The 20109-nt window shown below is 40.1% G+C and overlaps 2 protein-coding genes across 3 annotated transcripts; both read left to right on the forward strand.

Annotated features, from left to right (window-relative positions):
* The first annotated feature begins 200 nt into the window (after window positions 1-200).
* Window positions 201-8210, forward strand: LOC113493428 (protein SMG8). Its single transcript, XM_026871413.1, has 13 exons — window positions 201-434; window positions 582-877; window positions 1111-1332; window positions 1740-1989; window positions 2605-2757; window positions 2853-2927; window positions 3315-3472; window positions 4067-4270; window positions 4630-4850; window positions 5168-5396; window positions 5714-5839; window positions 6272-6485; window positions 6887-8210. Exons 1-13 carry the CDS (start codon window positions 288-290, stop codon window positions 7085-7087), a joined length of 2496 nt encoding a protein of 831 aa, XP_026727214.1. The 5' UTR covers window positions 201-287; the 3' UTR covers window positions 7088-8210.
* A 503-nt stretch (window positions 8211-8713) lies between these two features.
* LOC113493429 (cytoplasmic polyadenylation element-binding protein 1) lies at window positions 8714-19264 on the forward strand. 2 transcript variants are annotated; one of them, XM_026871414.1, is made up of 13 exons: window positions 8714-8986; window positions 9854-9973; window positions 10331-10348; window positions 12578-12711; window positions 13132-13210; window positions 13856-14006; window positions 14335-14512; window positions 14988-15192; window positions 15425-15590; window positions 16249-16376; window positions 16660-16751; window positions 17019-17185; window positions 17619-19264. In XM_026871414.1, the coding sequence occupies exons 1-13, from the start codon at window positions 8969-8971 to the stop codon at window positions 17699-17701; spliced, it is 1539 nt and encodes a 512-aa protein (XP_026727215.1). In that variant the 5' UTR covers window positions 8714-8968; the 3' UTR covers window positions 17702-19264. The 2 variants fall into 2 exon arrangements, with proteins under 2 accessions (XP_026727215.1, XP_026727216.1); XM_026871415.1 differs by lacking the exon at window positions 10331-10348.
* Window positions 19265-20109: the final 845 nt, after the last annotated feature.

The following is a 20109-nucleotide window of genomic DNA, read 5'->3' on the forward strand; positions in this document are numbered from 1 at the left end:
AACCTGTCTAGAAATAAACAGCCACTAGCTACATTTTCTGGATTGAATTCAATATCGCAATTAACAATGCTTTAAAATCAAAAAACTTTATCATCAGTTTTATATCATTAAGATGAAAATAAATGATGAGTAGAAAATAATTAAAAAATACGACAGACAGTTACGTTCGGAAAGAAATTAAACAAAAATATCACGTTGTTAATTGTCAAAAATCTGTCAAAACTAAATGTTTTCGTAAACAATTGGTTATATATAAATGGTTTTTCTTTAATTTATACTGTAACAAGATGAGCAAAATGAATGTATTTTCAATAACTGATATCCCCGAGTTCTCCAAGAAGGAGCGTATAGTAGTAGTGGGTGTAATAGGGAAGTCGCCGTATCGCTACCCAAACAAAACAACCCCACTTTTACCCTCGGTACAGTCTGATGAAGTAAGTTGTACTTTATTTAATACGAATATTAAATAATTATAATCAAAATCAGTCAGCCCTTTTATTTTCCTTGATTGATCACAAACTTGCCACGTTAATTTCGCATAAGAATAAATAAAAGTTTCCCATATATATATTTCTATTCAGAATGGAATCGAATGTCACTGGGACGAGCGTCGAGGCATTCTCTACCTCCATGCTATCACATACCTCGACACAAACCGCCTGACAGCTCTAGCAGCCACTTTAGATGAGGACTCAAAGAGTATGGACAAGGATGCGGATGCAGCCAACTGGCTGGTGGCGTCAGGGGAGCTGGCCGCGGACTCCTGCAGGGCTATAGCTCTGCTGTTCCACTTGTGTCATATTGTGGTGCTGTCATCACCAACACCGGTGTTTGATCTTGGATATTTACAGCTGTTTAAGGCTATTGATGCTTGTAGGTGAGTGAGCTATTGATAAACAATTTATTTACACAAATTCAATCTCTGCTTACAGACACACTATACATACAAAAAGAACTGAAGCAAATATGATATTGAAATAAGAATTACTTTCTTGTAATTTTTACTGAAAGAAAATGAAAACTGAAAACTGTCAAGACAATTTATTATTAGTTTTCTTGATAATTAATTAATTATTGTGGCACTTAAATACTTCTTAATTGGTTTCACAGGACAGAGCAAATAGCTCGCAGTACAGCAGCTCTTGTGAGCATAAATGCAACGGGTGCGTGGGAAACTCATGGCCGTACCTGCTGTCCTCGCCTTCTGTTCCACTTCCGCAGAGCTCCCACACCACTGAAAAAGAACCCTGCAGCTCTCAAGAGGCTTGAACATTCAGTGGAGGATCAACTGTACTTTATTTTAAGGAAGTCTAGAATTATAACTAATGTTTGGTGAGTTATGCAAAGATGTCACTGACTAATCAATTGAACAAGTACTTTGAAAAAGTCAATGTCTTTATGGTCTCTAGGATCTAATGCAAATGACATTAGTAATATTAGGACCACTATAGTTATTAAGAGACATAAATTACACAGAAATAACATATTACTATTTGTTTATACTTTGCTCAGCATTCCACTCGGACTGGATAACCTCGATTTTTGTTTTGTATTTTTTTGTTATAATAGCCATAACATAATTTGTAAAAACTTCAACTGCCTAGCTATCACACTTCACGCGATACAGCCTTTTGACAGATAGACAGATAGCGGAACCTTAGTAACAGTGTTCCTTTTTACCCCTTTAGTATGAAACCCTAAAAATATCCAATCACAATTTCTGAATCATTATTTTCCAGTGCCAAATCCCTATTCGCTATACCAAAAAACGAAGAGTTTGTGTACATAAGTGGTGACGAGGAGAGCTCGGGCGCGCGCGAGGTGAGCGCGCTGGTGCGGGGGCTGGCGGCGCGCTGCTCCGCCACCTCTGACGTCATCACGCCGCGGCCCAGCTTCAAGCAGTTCCTGCAGACGCATATAGACCTGGCGTTTGGAGAGGGGTTCGATGATAACGTCGGGAAGTATGCTATGACTACGTCGTTCTTTGAGGTGCGTTTTTGTTTCTCAATTTACTCTAAGTATAGGATACCTTTGTTTTTAAGTATTACAAGCCTAAAGTGTATTTTAACATAAACTACTTTTTTATTTACTTAATCTATACTAATCTATAAAGCTGAAGAGTATGTTTGTTTGAACACTAATCTTAGGAACAACTGGTTCAAATTGAAAAATTCTTTTTATGTTGAATAGACCATTCATCGAGGAAGGTTTTAGGCTATTATACTATCACGCTGCGACTTATAGGAGCGAAGATACGATGGAAAATATCTTCTAACAACGCGGACGAAGTCGCGGGCAGCAGCTAGTTATACATAAAGTATAAACTTACTAATTTGAAATAACACAAAAAGAGACCAAAACCTCTATCTGTTTCTGAGACTTTTCTTTGCATGTTAGTCACTGAAGAAAATCGACTCCAACAAGTTCTAAAAAATAAAAATAAAAATAAAAGGGACAGGCGTAAAAGTGAGATTTATCTAAGTAACAGAATAAATGAATACACTGCACTGCTGCACACTTTATGGCTGTAAAACTGCTCAATACTACTATATTTTTATTCTTATATGTATAAATTACAATTATTCCTGTACTGTATATCCACAGTTACCTAGCGCGTCGTCCTGGCGCGAGGCGGCGCGTGCTCTCACGCCGGTGTACCTGGAGCCACTGCCGCGCGGTGAGGACGACCCCCCCTCCGGCGCCCTCTACGATGCTCTAGCGACCGACGTCAGGTTCTCACAGGCCAGGTGTGCTAAGGTAATAGATCGTTAAGACAATAACAAGGTGTTATGAACTTTAACATGATGCAGTAAGATATACATTTCTTTAACACGGATTTTTTACGATTTCAGGTGCTGCCCATAGCCCAGGCATCTTACGCTGAAGGTCTTCCTGCACATTACTCCAGTCAGCATCATGCACATAAGGTAAGTTCGCATTTTTAAATGTTTCGTAAGGGATCATTGCTATTTTAAAAAACTTAAATTTAGCTTTGTTTTTGGGAAGCTTGGTGAGTTTAAATTCAATCCTTAATTTAAACTAATGGTGAATTTTAATTCATGAATTCACAACTGTCAGTTATTTATTAACTGACAGTTGTGAATTCAAATGACAACTGCCAACTAGTTCGCTGTTGGTTCCACCTCTACGTGTGTAAATTTTTGGGATTACAAAATATTGGTCCTAAAAATTACTCTTTGAGGTAGTAAAGTACCTACACACACTTAATGATTCCATGAATGCCGTCTCTCACCGCCCATCATAATGTTCTTTTTTTTCCTTAAGCACCTAATTCCAATGACCCCTCCCCGCAGGTGAGCGTGGCCCTGGGCGTGTTGTCGAGCATGGCGCGGGGCCCGCTGGCGCGCGGCGCCCGCGCCCGCCTGCGCGCCGCCTGCGCCGCCATCTGGCGCACGCGCAGCCTGTGCGAGGCGCTCTCGCTCACCGGACACGTCTGCATCGAGCCCGAACAGTCAGTACAACTATAATATGTCCCAACATTAGTTGTGGTGTTAAAAAAAAGTAAAATAATAAAGGCGGTAAAGTAGCAAAGGGGAGGTTTGGAAATGATGAAAAGAAACGATTACCCAACACATCCAACGAATCTTAAATGAGTGTACCTAGATTCCACATATTCGCAACATAATGGAACCCTCATTTAATTTCAATTTACCTAACTACAATTGAGTCAAACTTAGTAATAAAGATGAATGGTTGGTTCTTGTCTTGTCTACTTACGGTCGTATTTACAAACAAAACTTGATTATATGACCTTATTATACATCTATCTCCGTGTTTCGGAAGGCACGTTAAATTGTGGGGCCCGGCTGTTATTCCTACATCTTTGATAGTCAGAAGCTTGAAAAGTCTGACAACCAGTCTAACCAAGGGGTATCGTGTTGCCCAGGTAACTGGATTGAGGAGGTCAGATAGGCAGTCGCTCCTTGTAAAACACTGGTACTCAGCTGAAACCGGTTAGACTGGTAGCCGACCCCAACATAGTTGGGAAAAGGCTAGGCCAATGATGATTATACATCTATCTATCCATCTCTATTTGTTATCACAGTGACAGCAGTAAAGAGCACTCGTCGGGCGTCCGCTACATTTCCGCGTGTAACTGCGGGCGCTGCAAGTGCTCTCGCGAGGACCCGTACACGCTGCGCCGCGCCAACCACACCTTCTACGTCATGGCGGCCGAGGAGTGCGGCGTCTGCCCCACGCTGCAGACTATCGAGTTCCCCGTGTTCCAGCCGTCTACGCCCACTTATAGGTAGGTGGATATAGATATTTTACTTTAAAGGTATCGCTTGACAGGTAATCTATTTATTTCAAAGGTTAAGGTTTTGTTGAAACTGTTGAAAGCCGGATGGAAGTCGGATGTGTATGTTTTAAATCAGCATTACAGATTTAACTATAATCGATCTTTGACCTTTGAAGCTACACATTTTTCCAATTTGTCCGCTAACTATTTTTCTGCTAGTGACTGCTTCAGCTATGAGCACAGCTGATAAGTAACAAACATTAAAATTGTCAATTCGATCAATATACAAGACTAGATATTTTAAATACACGAAGAAATAAGTTCTGGTATTCAACTTGTATACATAACCTTTTCTTCTTAACTTCCAGAGCGGCATCGTTAAAAGGTGGCCCGGAGGAGGCGTCCGAGGCGTCAGTAGCGCGCGAGTCGCCGGCGGGGTCGGCCGCGTCCGGCGCCTCGCCCTCCGACGCCAACTGGTCCGCGCCCGACGCGCTGTCGCCCGGCTCCGCCAGGGACGACGACGACGATGATGACAAATCACACACTTCGGACAGATACGTCGTGCCCGTGAGGGGAGAGACTACTAGCGGTGAGACAATACTTAAGTTCTAATTAAAAAAAACTCTCTGTTTCACTCATGTACCATCGGTCACCGGTGACCGAAATCCTTTTGTAACCGACATGACAGTTTTTGCCAAGATTATTAATTTAAGTAGCTAAAGACCGCTGGTCACAACTGTGACATTTTACGCAAAAAATAAACAAGTAACTTCAATACTTGTACAAGAGTTTTAAAGAGGGTCATCGTTAGCCATACTTTTCTTTTCCCGCCTTGCATCCTATCCTTAAACCTCTCAAAAATTGTAATTTACTAACATAGATAAAAATTTCACATACAATTTCCAGTATCAAACCCTGAGAAGGTGATGAGCCGCCAACCCTCCACGACGGAGTACCTGCCGGGCATGCTGCACACGGGCAGCCCGGCCGGCCTGCTGCCCGCCTTCTCCAGCTGGTCGCTGGTGTGTCTGGGCGCGTCCTCGCTGTACTCGCACTCGCTGGGCCTGCCCGAGCACCTGCAGCCCGGCTTCCTGCCGCACACCAACTATCTACTGCCCTGGGACTGTGCTGTCAGGTAGGTAACACCTGTTTGTACTCGCGTACATTAAGGTTTTTAGTTTGAAATGTTTCTGTTTCGGGAGCAGCAAAAATGTGTTGGATTGATATGAAAGTGCAGTAGTAATGCTAAGTAAACTTAGTATTTGAACTATAGTTTCACGTCCAATAAAAAAAAGAAACTAAAATAATCCAGATGAATCCCCTTCAGTTTGTCAATTACCATCAAATTTATTTTTCCGGACAACAATCTCAGCCACATATTGTCATTATCCTCGTATCCGAAACTACAATGCTTGTATAACCAGTCAGTTACCACCGAACTTGTTTCTACAGACTGGAGTCAGTGAACGCGTGGCGCACGCCGGCGTCGTCGCGCGGCCGCGGCAAGGCCACGCCGCACCATCACCTCACCGTCAAGATCTTCATCGGCTTCGAGTACGAGTGCCCCAGGGGACACAGGTCACACATCTAATATAACTTAATTTGATTGCTACATTGGTGGTTTAATATAGATCTTGATAATTATATCCATATTTGAGCGCGTAGCACACCGGTGACCTATGAGAATTTAAACTCGGCGTTCAAAAAGAAAATATATACTATTTTTTCACGTTACTTACATTAACTGAACTGTTGGTTATAAGAGGCCTTGACTGCTTATGGGTTCGATTTCCGCCGAGGACAAATGGTTTTTTGATGAGTCTTGGTGTAATTTATTTATAGCATTATCTATATATTTTTCAGTTGTTTAGTACTTTTCATTCAAGCTTTACTTAGTTTGAAATATTATTGTATTAATATATATATGAACTATATATTAATATAGATGGGTTTCGTGCTAATAACGGGTATAGTGGATCGGCGTGTCGTAAGCTTGGTGAGCGTGTGCAGGTTCATGATGTCGTCCCCGGACACGGTGGTGTCGGGCGGCGGCGGCGGCGTGTCGCGCGAGGCGGGCGCGCTGGGCGGGCGGCTGGCGGCGGCCGACATGCCGCTGAGCGCGGCCTGCGTGTGTCGCGCGCAGCCCGCGCCGCGCGCCGCCGCGCTCGCGCGCGTGCACGTCGTCACGCCCAAGGCGCCCGTGCACGTCACGCTCGACCCCAAGGTACGGGATGGCAGGACGCCAGGCCAATAACTTGCTCTCGTGTGTTATAATAACAGCGTCGGGCACCGGTGACCGACGCATAAATGTTTTGTTGAGAATCGGTCACCGCCGACATGGAAGACTGACTGCCGAATGATTCTTGCTATGTATCTGTCATAGTCATCCGTCACTAACTCACTAGAATTTATCCTACTTTTTTAATTTAAACATGCTCTCTAGAAAAAAAATAAGTCCGATTCACATTGCAATAATTTTCAAAGTCAAATATGTATTTATAGAGACATTAAAAGTATGAGATACCGAGAATGTTTTTATTCAATTAAATATAACAGAGTGAATAGTCTAAATGACATGTATATTCTCCTTCCGACAAAATCCACTGACCATACCAATACTTCCAGGTCCAACCAATAGCAGGGGGTCCTATCTTCATCCCGCAGCCGGTGGGCTCGCCCCCCATCAAGCTATCAGCCTCCGCGTACTGGGTGCTGCGCCTGCCCTACATGTACAGCGACGAGCGCGGCTGCCTGCCGCGGCCGCGCGCCGGACAGCCGCACCCGCCCGGCACGCTTATAGCGCCGCTGTTCGGGCTGCAGGACTAAACGACTTGATAACGGTTTCATGGATACCCTAAAGCTTGACTAAGAAGCTACAGGATCAAGTGGTCTACAGTTGAGGCGAGGATGACGACTGGGTATAAAAGAAAAGTCTATTTAGTAACTCAGTTAGATAATTGAAAAATATTAGACACGTATTTTTTGAAAATTGACAATAATAAACTGTCTCAAAGTTCCGGAGAGGGGCTTGTGACGTAACGATTTCGTAAAATTAAACACAATTGTAACAAAGTTTCATTTAGTGCAATTTGATCAATATTTGTTTGTGGGATAAATTAAAAAATAGGTATCCGTTGTTATATATTAAACTACAAGACACTGAAGAATTGTCGTCATCCCTATTAAGAGTATAGTCTTGTGGCAAGAGAAAGAAATGTTGAAGAATATTAAACGCTCGTTTGGAAACAGCCGCCAATTGTAAGCAGGGTCACTGAACATGGAAGGTTGGTTTTGTAAATATGGAGTAACAATAAAGTCGGCGAGAATATACCTTTATGTAAGTTTATAGTGCGATAATGCACTAACACTATTTGAAAGAGAAAGTCCTGATTCAAAGAGAAGCCAAATGTATAGTGTGAGAGTGTCTTAATGTCAGACCATAATTTGTTGTTAATCCTTTATGTTTTAGGGTATTATTAATTTGTAAAGAATTCAATTTACTTTGTGTTTTTGCTTTACAAAATGTATCTTGTGCAAGCTATCAAATTCTAATATATTTATTTGTACAACTAAGTTACATGGTAACAAGTTTTGATTATAAGTTGTCTGACTTCAAAAATCTATTAAAACCGAGACCTTATGAAAATGAAGTTTAGAACAGGAGAAAATTTTCAGTATGTAAAGTTTTACGCATTGTAAAGTGCTTTATAAGTCACGAAGACTGGTCTTCATTATTTACTTATCAAAACAAGCATGTAAACAATTGTATGAATTGTTATTATAGAGAAAATACATCGTATGTATACTGCCAAATAAATAAGAAATGCACTTTATTTCCATATCAATACAATTCAATTTAGCATGAAAATGCATGTTTATGAAAAGTGGCATTGTTTAAAAGCTTAATATATTAAAAAAGAAATAAATTAAATAAATTAAAAAAGAAGAATAGAGCGTTTTATTATATTTCATTACACCTATCATTTCTTTCAGGATGTGACGACACTTTTACTTGCTTGAAATTGTTATGATTTTTTTATAAATAATATAAAACGTACTAAAAAATAAAGACATCATGTTAAAATTATCGTCAAACCATATTTAACAGTTAATTAACTAACGAAATTATCATATCTGGTATATTACTAACGAAATTATTATAAGGTCATATCCGGTATCAGACATTATTCGAACTGGCCCGTTCAAAATAGAACTATGGTATCGGTCAGAACTATTGTAGCCATCTCTCAATAATAAATTAAACCCATAAATAGATACACTAGTATATAATTCACTTGAAAACGAACCCCTTTCAAGTCTGCGTAATTTGCCCCACACCACGTGCTTCCGCCCCACATATTGCGCGCCAAAAGTAATTCACCTTATAAATCATATATTTACAAACCTAAGAAAAGAAGAATTGTTTTAACATTATAATTAAATTTGGAAATATTAATTCAGTTAATTATTTTTTATATTTTTGGCAATTATAATTAAAAGTATCGTATTGTGGGCGTGGCTTAGTGGGGTGGTGGAGTGGGTGATAGGGGGGAGAGGTGGCGTGGGTGCGGCTTCGTGCTTCGAGGCGCGCGATCTGTGTGTCAGTCGTGTGAGCACCGCCGACGAGTAAGCATCTATTCCCGGATACTCTGCCCGTCGCAGTACAGGACGAACATCGAAACTCTGGAAAACTTTTTTGCGGCACATATGCCGCTTCTACAGGAGGTAAGTTTTTTTTCTCCATAATCTATCATATGATTAACTGTCTCCATTCGTTTAGAACTGCAATTACGTTATCCATTATTGAGTTTTTCTAAAAATAATTTTGAGTCTCATTTCTAGTGTCTGGGTTATCTAAAATTAATTTATTTTTAAACTGTGCTGCATGTAGATCACGAAGTTGAAATAGGGGTGGTTTTTTGGCGCCGTCTTTATGCGGTTTGTTGTAGTTTAGTGTAGTGCCTATGTAGAACTATTTTGTTTGTATACTACCTTCGTTTTTGTTGTCTATTGTAATTTTGCCGCGTGGATATCCCTGTATCCATATTCGCGCCATTACCGTCTAAAATCTATTACTTTTAATTCGGTAGTCGCGATACGCGTATCCTTGCACACAACTAGTTTTCCACCCAGTATTCAAAAGTTAGAACGTTCCGCAACCATTTTGTTTTTTTTTTTACTTAGTTTCCGACACCTTCCTTGTTCTTTTTAATCAAAGATTTCATGTCGTTCCCGCATGTAATAGAAAAACGTGCAAAACTTATCTAAACGCAACCCCTAAGTCATCACTACCCGCATTAATTATTAACGATCCCTTGAATCTGTTTCAACAGAACTTGTCAAATTAATTTCCCTTTATTGCGAGTGATCATTCTTCTTTATTTCAACGCCTAGATCATGTACAAGAATGGATACGTTTTCTTACACATCCCCCTAAACATACTTTTTAACATTAATTCTTCAACAAAGACAACTGGCCCAACTTCTATATCTGCGTGTCTCTCTCTACATACAGGTCATATTCATTTATTCACACTAGAAAACTCTTCAACTTCTATATCTAGTCGCCTTATTCCTCATTACTTTCCCTAGGATAATAGCCGCGGCGGCGGCTCGGGCGAGACCTGTCGCTCCCTCGCGGACTTCCTCGGTCTGGACACTACTTCCCTGACCGACCCCGCCGCCGCGCCCGCCTTGCTCGACCGCAACAATGTAAGTACTTTCAACTTTATGCTAATGCTTCTAAAGTGTATTATCGTGTAATTTTCTATGTAGTAGTTTAGAACTTGGGTTCTTTAAGATTCAATGAAGTAGGTTTTTCTATAATGTTTTTCCTTGCAGATTTAAAAACTGTTATTTCTTGACATTTGTGAAATGGTGAGCCCTTATCCCAAGATTAATTTGTAATTTGCATTCTCAATGTAACGTTGATTCTTTCGTGGATCTCTAATATCGATGAAACTTTGACTCTAGTATTCAAGATCGAAGTGTTGTGGTATAGTTTCGACTAAATAGCCCTATTGAAATAACAATCTAATTCGTTACTCATGTTCTTTTCCGCGCGTCTAGAGGTCGTTTTGGAAATATGTGAGTACCCGCCTTAATTTTGAAGTCGTGTACGACGCTTCGTGTGTCCGCTTTTAATTTGCTTTGTTTGTAGCGCCAAAATCTTAGCTCTTGTAGTGTGGCTAGGATTAGTTCGTATAAAACTTGTTTCATTTATGACTTGTTTTAATCTACCCCTTAAAACATTTTAATAAGTACTTGTATAGTTTCTTCAGTCCAGTAAATTACTTAAAATAGCTTGGCTAGATTTATTACATACATTGAATTGCCCATAAATCTTGTTGCTAGTAGTTAAATTTAATGTCTTTAAAGTGTCACATTTGCCAATTTTGTGAAATTGAGAGAACTGAACAAGGCCCCACGTTGGGCGCCAATGTTTTTATTTCAACAACATGCATCATATTCTTTTATATTCATATAGAGCCAAGAGCTTAAATCAAATTTTAAGTACAAAGCACTCCGTAGGTTTTATTGTCCGTTCATAATGTACCGTACGACATCCGGTTTGATGCCAGTTAATGTTAGCCGAGATTGGTGCCAACAGTGCCTCGTATTAATGGGCCGGCCGTGCCAAATAATGCGGGCCGAATTGCTTGGGTTACTGCACTTGCATTAGCCGGCAGGGTTGGATTTCGTTTCATCCCCCGTCTATATAAGATGTGTACTTTTTATGGCTGGCTTAATCGCTTGTATGAACTGTACATTTTAGATTTTTCTAGTACCTAACTACTCTCTATTCTACCCCATCCCTGCATACATGATTCACTTGACCTTCGTTTCACAATATCTTCTATTACTACGCCAATACCGCCATTGTTTACTCCGCAAATTCTAGTTTTCCGTATGAATATTTCAATACGTAGGTACTTGGAGCTAAGTTTCGAGAAGTTTAAAACGATTTTCACTTTAAGTTATTTATGGAATGCGACGGGAATAGATGTTGAATGTTCTCAATTTAGTAATGTCCCATTCGGTACGTGTATGACACTTTAAAGTTTACTTATGTTTTAGTAGATACGTCCATTTTTAAAATGCGCTGTATTTAACTGTCCCGATTGGATATAGACAACAATTTTTTTTACGTGAAGTTTACTTTTTTAAATGTAAAATTAATGTTCTTTTATAAATTACACCTATAGTGCGCAGACTTTTCCCTCGCTCTTTAGACTGACTGCGAAAATCCTTTACGACCAGATTTTAAACATTTGCTTTTATTTTTGTCTCCACATAATGGTAGGACAGTGTTACGAAAAAATGTGGGTAGGTCGTATATTAATTTTTAGGACTTGAGGTTTTCAAGTTGCGTTATCGCATTACGAAGAACAAACTTAACCGCGTAACTAAAGACCAAATTGTTTGCTGTAAAATCTTGATCTCCGGATAAAGCTGAATTAAGCGTCGCCTTCAAAAGTAATACGAGTAGTTTCTGGCAAGAGGGGCGCGTCACAACATACCCTCCAATATTGCGGAGCAAGTTAGCAATCGCGCACTTGGCAGGCGTCTGGCGGCATCGCCGGCTATTGGCATGCATCTGGCAATATAATATTATTTGTGTAGGCTCATGCCAAGGCCCACGCGCGCGTTTAATCGGCCTGTGCTCGCGACCCGGAAAACTATCTTGGATACAGATACCCGCCTTTTTACGCCTATTAGCTTTTGGATTACTGCGTTTGACTCCCGATCCTCATCGATTAAGTTACAGATCATATCTTTACTACCTGGTCAAATGTTTCAAATTGAAATGTCAAGAATTCCCGGAATACCCGTACTCATCTTTTTACGCAATCCACATTTTAAAATAGCAATACAAATGTAAAGTTCCACGTACTTCTATTAAATAAGTTGGTTCGAGACCGGTGAAAGTTGTTGGAAATACATTGCCAAACTAATCTTATTTTATGGGATTTTGCGAGACGGCGGCTCCCATATTTTATACTGTTACGGGGCATTAGGTGTTTCGAAAATTATATTTTATAGTTTATATCATAACTGCTAAGTTTCATGTGAGTTGCCTTTCCACTTGGATTCGGAATAGCTATTTTTGGTTGCAGTAGCGAAGCAAAAGTTCAGAATACTCTGGCCAGATTTAACGAATGAATTGGGTCGGGTAAACAATGTACTGTGTAGGCTGCTCGGCTAATTAGGTGAACTAGGCTTGCTAACCTAATTCCCAAGGTAAACAAAAACATCTTGGGTTCAATCCAAAGTACAAGTTTGTTGCAATCTGGTTGAAGTGTTTGGCTTGTCCAGGAGTGTGGTGGCGACGGTAGCATGTGGCGCTGGGGTGAGGAGCCTGGCAGCCCGGAGGCGGCGCAGACGCCCGGCGGCCTCGTGCCGCCCAACTGCTTCCCGCCAAAACATCCCACTGCTTTCGCGAGCTACAGGTAAGTCTATGATCAGACAGGATCTTTTTCATAATATGCAATCAAATATCACGTTACCAGGATTGTCTTTCTAAAATAAAAATAAAAATGTTCCTATAACTCATAACAAAACATCACAACTCACGTCACTTCTAAGCGCTTTATACGCAACCGGTAAGACTACAAAAACGTGTTTCCTTTTAAAATTCCATTACAAAGTTTACCTAAATAAAGTTCATAAAATATTCATTGTTAAATAAGCGACACATTTTCAGTACACGTTGAAAGCGCAATTTTTCTTCGCAACACATTGGGCCGTCCATTTTGTCCTCCATTAATACTAATTAAAACTTGCGTACCTTAATGCGTCGCGTGGGTGAACGTTCTAAGTAGCGTAGTGTACTTTAATGCAGCAATTAGCACAAAGTACGGTTGTTGCAGCGAGAGCGCGCACCCCGGCGCCCTGTGGACCGAAGAGTCCACCTCCAGCCTCGGCATTACGGACCTTGTTACCTCCTTAGTAAGTACCAGTTTCGCTTGCACACTTTACGTTATTAAGTACTTAGGCTCGTACCTGAAAGGGTTTCTTGAATAGTTTTTTGAAGCAATTTTAAAATAATTTTGAAATCTTAATTTAAATTAAGTTATTTAATAATAATGTGGCTATTTACAAATTTATAAGTCTGCAATAATTATGTCCATACTGGTTTTTGTGAAGATACAAGGCTCCCATTCTCGTCTTTAGTAATCTTAAATTATTATATTGCTTACTTTGCCATTTAATATTATGTACTTTTTTTGTATTTAATATTTTGCCCTTTACCTTGCACCATCAATAGTATAGTTAATCTTAATTGGTATAAGTGAACAGATTGACTAGTCCAAAACATACTGGATTTCATACCTAGTATTTTTATGGGTGGTAAAATGCACCATCACACAGACAACTGCGCCATAATCTATGCAAAGAGAGTAAACTCTTTTCCAAAGCGTCTCTGCCTATAATGTTCTCGTGATTAATATAAGGCACCATAACTGACTTTGCCATCCTTAAAAGTTGGAATATACTAACAAATTTTCAACATGCAAAGAACATTCTTGGTTTTCATTCTTCCAAAACGTGTTACCCAACGTCGTCGTGGGTAGTACAGTAAATGTGTTTCAGAAGGCCCTGGCGATGCCGTCGGCGCCGGTGCCGCTGGCGTCGCCACTTGGCTGCGAGCGCCTCGAGCGTGACAAGTGCTGGACCCGGGAGCGTAAGAACAAGAACTCCAGGGAGAGGAGAGCTGCTTTGTTGCCGAGGAGGGCGTCGTTCTGTAAGTATACTTCGAAGATGGAGTGAAGCGGCGAAGATGACACGGAAATGAGGACTCCAGCTTTTTTTTTTGTTTTATTTGTTGTAAGAAGATTCGTGTACCGATATTATTTGCATAGGTTCAAAATTAATGTGCAGCCATGTCCACTGGTCGTAGTCAAATGTTTTCTCAAAGAAAGTAGATTTTCCCATACTGCAGTTGCTTGAATGTGCCTATGAAGCGCTTGTGTATTATGAAAACCTTTGAAACCTCCATGGTGTCGGCCAAACAGATCTGCATTCAAAGTTAATGTGAACCCTGTAATTAACTACTTAATGTGTATTGTCAGGTGGCGTGGTCCCAAGTGGTCGCAATGGAGACGAGGTTCTCTGCTGGGCCGGCAAGCTGCCGCCGCGTTGCTCCGACCCTCGCGGCGGCTACAGTTCCAAGGTGTTCCTCGGCGGCCTGCCCTGGGATATCTCTGAAATCGATCTGCTGCACACGTTAAAGCACTTTCAACCTTTACGGTAAGTACTGGTTTTTTTTTGCTGTCGGTTTAGGTCATCACAAAATAGTTGGTTTAAGCTTCAAACTGGCTCATCCTTATTATGTGACATCAGGATTCATTAACTAAACTTGTCATGCGAGTTTAATCGCTTAAACTGAAATTATTCAGCTTGTTTATAAGTTCAAAGTTAAGATTGTAAATCTGAGCACTGACAGTTGATAACTAATCCGAGCGGGATGTGGTAGGAAGCACCGTTTCACCTGTATTTTCAGACTGAAAGTTATGCGCATGATAGTTAACTTCTTTTGTTTAGTCAAATTCATTCATCAACCACATTTTCTTATCAGTTAAAAATTCCGTTAGATCTTAACTTCAAATACAATCTTCTCTCTTCGTGTAACTTACGCTGTTGGAGGTGGTCATATAACCATACTCGCATATTACTCCAATCACCTATGTACGTGTATTATGAAGTGACCCCTCATTTTCCGTAGCGTGGAGTGGCCCGGTCGCGAGTACGGCGGCGCGTCGGGCGCGGGCGGCGGCGCGGGCGCGTCGGGCGCGTCGGAGGCGCCGCGCGGCTACGCGTACGTCACGTTCGACAGCGAGCGCCGCGTGCGCGCGCTGCTGGCCGCCAGCCGCCGCGACAACACCGACTGGTACTACCGCATGGGCTCGCGCAAGATGCCCAGCAAGGAGGTACTACATTAAACTGTATTTTGTTCTTACTTTGTTTTTTTTTTGCGACCGCGATGTCATCGCGTCTAAGGGATTTAAGCCTGAAGGCAGGGGTTTCAAAAAGCACCTTTTTTTCTTTTTAACAAGCTTTTTTCTTTGTGTCCTGATTGATCCATTCTATTCCACCCTTCCGGACTTAACGTTAACACTGGAATCGCAATGATTCTATTGCTAAAGAATTCTTTTTTGCAAGGTGCAAGTGATCCCGTGGTCGCTGTCGGACTCCAACTGGGTGGTGGGCGGGTCAGTCCGGCTGGAGCCGAGCCGCACGGTGTTCGTGGGCGCGCTGCACGGCATGCTCAGCGCCTCCGCGCTCGCCACCATCATGGAGGACCTGTTCTCTGGAGTCGTTTATGCTGGTAAGTGCTACAACTGTATCAGCTTATTAACTGTGCTGAGTTTCTTGACGTTTCTGTTCGTGGCAGTTTGATTATATCCCTCTGGTGAAGATCAATGTATATTGCTACCGTATGTAAGTACATGTCCTAGCCGGTGTCTTCGGTTACGGTCTGGCCCTTTGATGTGCTCCAAAAATGAATGAAAAGCCCGTAGTTACGTGTAAACTGAGTACACGTCGGCACCATCCATGTAATTACGGCTGACGCCCGTCTAGTCATGAGACTATTATTTCATTTGCCATCCATATCAGATTGCCTATTCAGTTTTCTTTTGGCTGGGAGGCAAGAGTAGACACCAAATATTATGCGCATTGTATCGAACCGATTGTTGCAGTGACTTGGCAATAACGGTTCGAGTAGTTATTTCCTCGGAGGAGGGTAGGCGTATGGTCAGACTCTTACTGACTAAATTTGACATGCCGATCTGCCTCATTCGCGGTTTTCTGTCGGGTGTATAGCAATGCGTTGCAATGCGTCAAGACCTGCAGTCCTTTATACACAAATAACACAAGTTGCAGTAATATCAAATCTAGTCATAATTTAACTAGATTTGATATTACTGCAACTGTTACTTTTTCGTTTGCATGAGATACATTATAGTACATTACATTCTTCCCAGGTATAGACACGGATAAGCACAAGTACCCGATCGGGTCAGGCCGCGTGACGTTCGACAACGTTCGCTCGTACGTGCGCGCGATATCCGCCGCCTACATAGAGATACAGACCGACAAGTTCACTAAGAAGGTTAGTAACACTTCACCATATTATTACTGGTCCGCTATTGAAGGTATATTTTTGAATGCTTGCGCAGATTCCACCTCCAAAGTGGTAATCTTGGCTATGTTCCCAATCCTAAATCATGTTAACAAATGGCTCTAAGAATCCCCATGTTTCGTTATGTAAAATAGAAACTGCTATATTTTGGTACGCCAAAACGAATCTATGTATGTATTCATTGGCAGGGTCTGAATATCTCCCTTTCGTGTAGCACTATTTTTATTTTAACATTGTGATTATATTTCGACAGATCCAAGTGAACCCGTATCTGGAGGACTCTATGTGCTCGATGTGCAACCTGCAGCAGGGGCCGTACTTCTGCCGCGAACCGACTTGTTTTGGGTAAGATGTCTCTTAACTATAAATCAAACTGCCGCTTTAGAATTCTTATTTGAACGTGCCATTTTACATAGATTTTTCGTTTTGTGTTCAAGTATTTCGGATACTTAATTAAATTTAGATAAAAATGAATTAGCAGTATAGATTCAATGTATATATTTTTTTTGTTTTCAAATTAGTATAAGACGTGGTGAATGTTCTCCAAATTTTACAAAATTTTCTCCGCACCCAACTTGTCAAAATCTCTCATGACCCCATTTTCCACTTCAGCTACTTCTGCCGTTCGTGTTGGTCCTGGCAGCACTCGACGCAGAACCACAAAGCTCTGATGCGCAACTCGAAGGGCCCCGCGTCCAAGGCTCCCCTGCCGCAGTCGCCGCATGCCTCGCCCAGCGACGGCAGCATCTTCAACGGGATGGCAGGCCATGCTAATGAGGGTTAGTCACCAACGCTTACTTTTAACCTTACCTACCTTAAATGTGATATTATATATTAAAGTGGTTTTCGTTGTTACTGAAATCTCTGAAAGTTAAAACATGGGAAAATTTTCAATTTTTCATGTAACAAATGTTTTTTTGCCTAATGCTATCTGGAATGAAGTATAGACCCTCTGGAAGACCGAAGTTTGTTATTCCTGCGATGAAAACCTGACGATCACGAGGTATGTTTCAAGATACATAGAGGCGTATTGTCGATGTCTAAAATTAAAAATTGCAATCTGAAGAAAAATCTAAGTTTAGGCCTTTAAGTTTATTCCCTTCATGATCCTCTAATTATTATACATTAATACCTTGAAACTTGTGTACCTTCCAAAACCAAGTCCCAAAATTGAGTTCCTATTAATAATTAAATAATCCCTTATCCTTCCAGCGAGCTGTGCCAGCGTGGCGAGCGGTACGAGCGGGTCGAGCGGCACGAGCGAGGCGGGCGGCGGCGACGACGAGGCCCGCTAGCTGCGCCCCACTGTTGTCGACCCGCTATTAAGTTCGGCGCTTCGCCAACCAAACAGCCAACCTTCTGACCAGATGTACGTACTCTAATGTGTGGGAAATACTCCTTTAAGTGACGTCATTTTCAACCAAAAACGTCCTTTTCCGATTTGAGTAACAAATTGATTTACATAGTACAGTTCAATCGCTTTCATGCTGTCCTTGTGATTTTTCTTGATAGTGACAAAGACTACATGATATTTAAAGGCGACTTATTGCTACGTCGTTGTTAAATACCGCTGTAAATTACAATAGTTTTTTCACTTGTTGATTTGATATTATAAATAATGGCAACTTAAGGTATATTATTAAAACTACTTTTTTTAAATATACATGGTATTTAGCGTAAGTTTTCTTCGGTTTCGAATCTGAATAGCAACTTCATATATAAATATATCACAGTACGAGATTCTAGGCTGAAGGAGGATATTGTAAATTTACCTTGAACAATTAAGATGGCCACACATTCGAGTACTTAGTTTTCCGGTAGAGTTGATTCCAATCATTCCAATTGATTATTGAATTATGTAAATTTTAGGAAAATATTTTCGTTATTTTAATATTACCGTTGTTACTCGAGTAATATTGAGTTTTTTTAGCATTCGCTATGAAATACCTTGTATACGTTTTTATTTGTTTTAGCACTAGCTATCGAATGTTTTGTAAACTTTACTAGTTAATCCTTTACTATATTTAGTATGTAATACGCCATCAGCGTAGAGATGTTCCTTAGAAAGTTTTACGTATGTGCCTACTAGAATTAGGTGATTTTAAAACAATTTTAATAATGTGCCTCCTAGTAGTAGCCGTTGGCTCTTATTTTAAACATTTTAAATGGGCTTTTAAAATGTATAATCGTGATTTTAATATTTTAGAACGTTCATAATCTGAAATATGTTGATTTTATCTCGAATCGCTTGTTTGATTTTAAACTATACAAAATATACTGTTATTGCAAATATGTGACTTTCTTTTGTTCTCCCTAAAACCTTTGAGTTCATAATTATGGTTAAAAATCGTAAGTATCTTGATCGAAGTAGATTGAAAGACAATATTAATAAACTTAAGTTTTATTTAAATAGCATATTATTTACAATAAGTAAATTACACATGATGCCAAGACGAAAGTATAATATACAATCTTTCAGAGCTCTAATGATATTCTATTTGTTAAGATACTTATAAAAGGAAAACTAGCCAAGGACATAAATGTTTACCTTTTTTCTAAGTACCGATACAAATGGAGTATAGTGGCGACCACTTTACGACATGCTATACTGCACTGGGAATTACGCAACACGAACTAAGGCTCAATTCATAGTAGTACTTCATAGCAAATTCGCCCTTATCTACACTGTGTAATGCACAAATTCCTTAAGCGTCTTTAGCCCGCGAATTGTTGAATGCGCGTGCGAATATAAACACTACTCGGTTGAAATAAGGGTGAATATTCATGTCCGTATGGATTGAGGAGCCACTTTCGATTTAAAAAGGAAGCTCGCCCCCTTATTTAGTAGGAAAGTAAATAATTTTGTAGACCGAATTCTGAAATTTGTAGTATAATATGTCTAAAGTTATGTAACTGTGAATGTGGCTCCTCAATCCAAACATCTGAATTGAGGAGCCACCTGAAACACGGAAAGTATTCCATGTATATTTTTGAAAATTTTGTATCATTTAGTAGCAATTGTGTATAGTGTCTACTAAAAATTTGAGCCCAGTACTGTTTATATTCAAGAATATACAATACTTTTAATGTGGCTCCTCGATCTATACACAAGAGCATGAATTGCCATGAAAGTTATTGGTCAATTTATATTCCACTCTAAAGACATTTAGTAGTAAGTGTGTTCGAATTTGTAGTATATGGACAAAGTAGTAGACTGAGCGAATTTAATAAATAAATGCATTTCATTTGGCTCCTCAATCGTGACGTCTGCATAATAAATAATTGACTGTACCTACCTGAGATCAAAACGGAATAAAATACCAGAGACACTAACATTTAGTATAAACGGTCTACTAAATACATATGCACAGATCAACATTGTATATGTTCGGTATCTGAAAAACAAATCACTTCTAAATATTCCTTACGAATTCGCTATTTAGGGTGACCATGTTATATGAATTAAACTAGGATTATTCATTTTTGAAATTTAATTTTTCGACAATATTCGGTATGTTTTTGGAATCCAAAGTTTAGAAGATGCAATTTGTATTGTAGAAGAAAATAACGTTTGCACATCTTGTAACCACCAAACAGTGTGTAAATATACTGTATCAAAAACAGTGTCATTTGAACTAAATGTTTCTACGAGGTTTAGAGTAAACGAGGTACCAGAAACTATAATGATTTCAAGTAGCTTATA

This window comes from Trichoplusia ni, chromosome 4 (assembly GCF_003590095.1).
Source record: "Trichoplusia ni isolate ovarian cell line Hi5 chromosome 4, tn1, whole genome shotgun sequence".
NCBI lineage: Eukaryota > Metazoa > Arthropoda > Insecta > Lepidoptera > Noctuidae > Trichoplusia > Trichoplusia ni.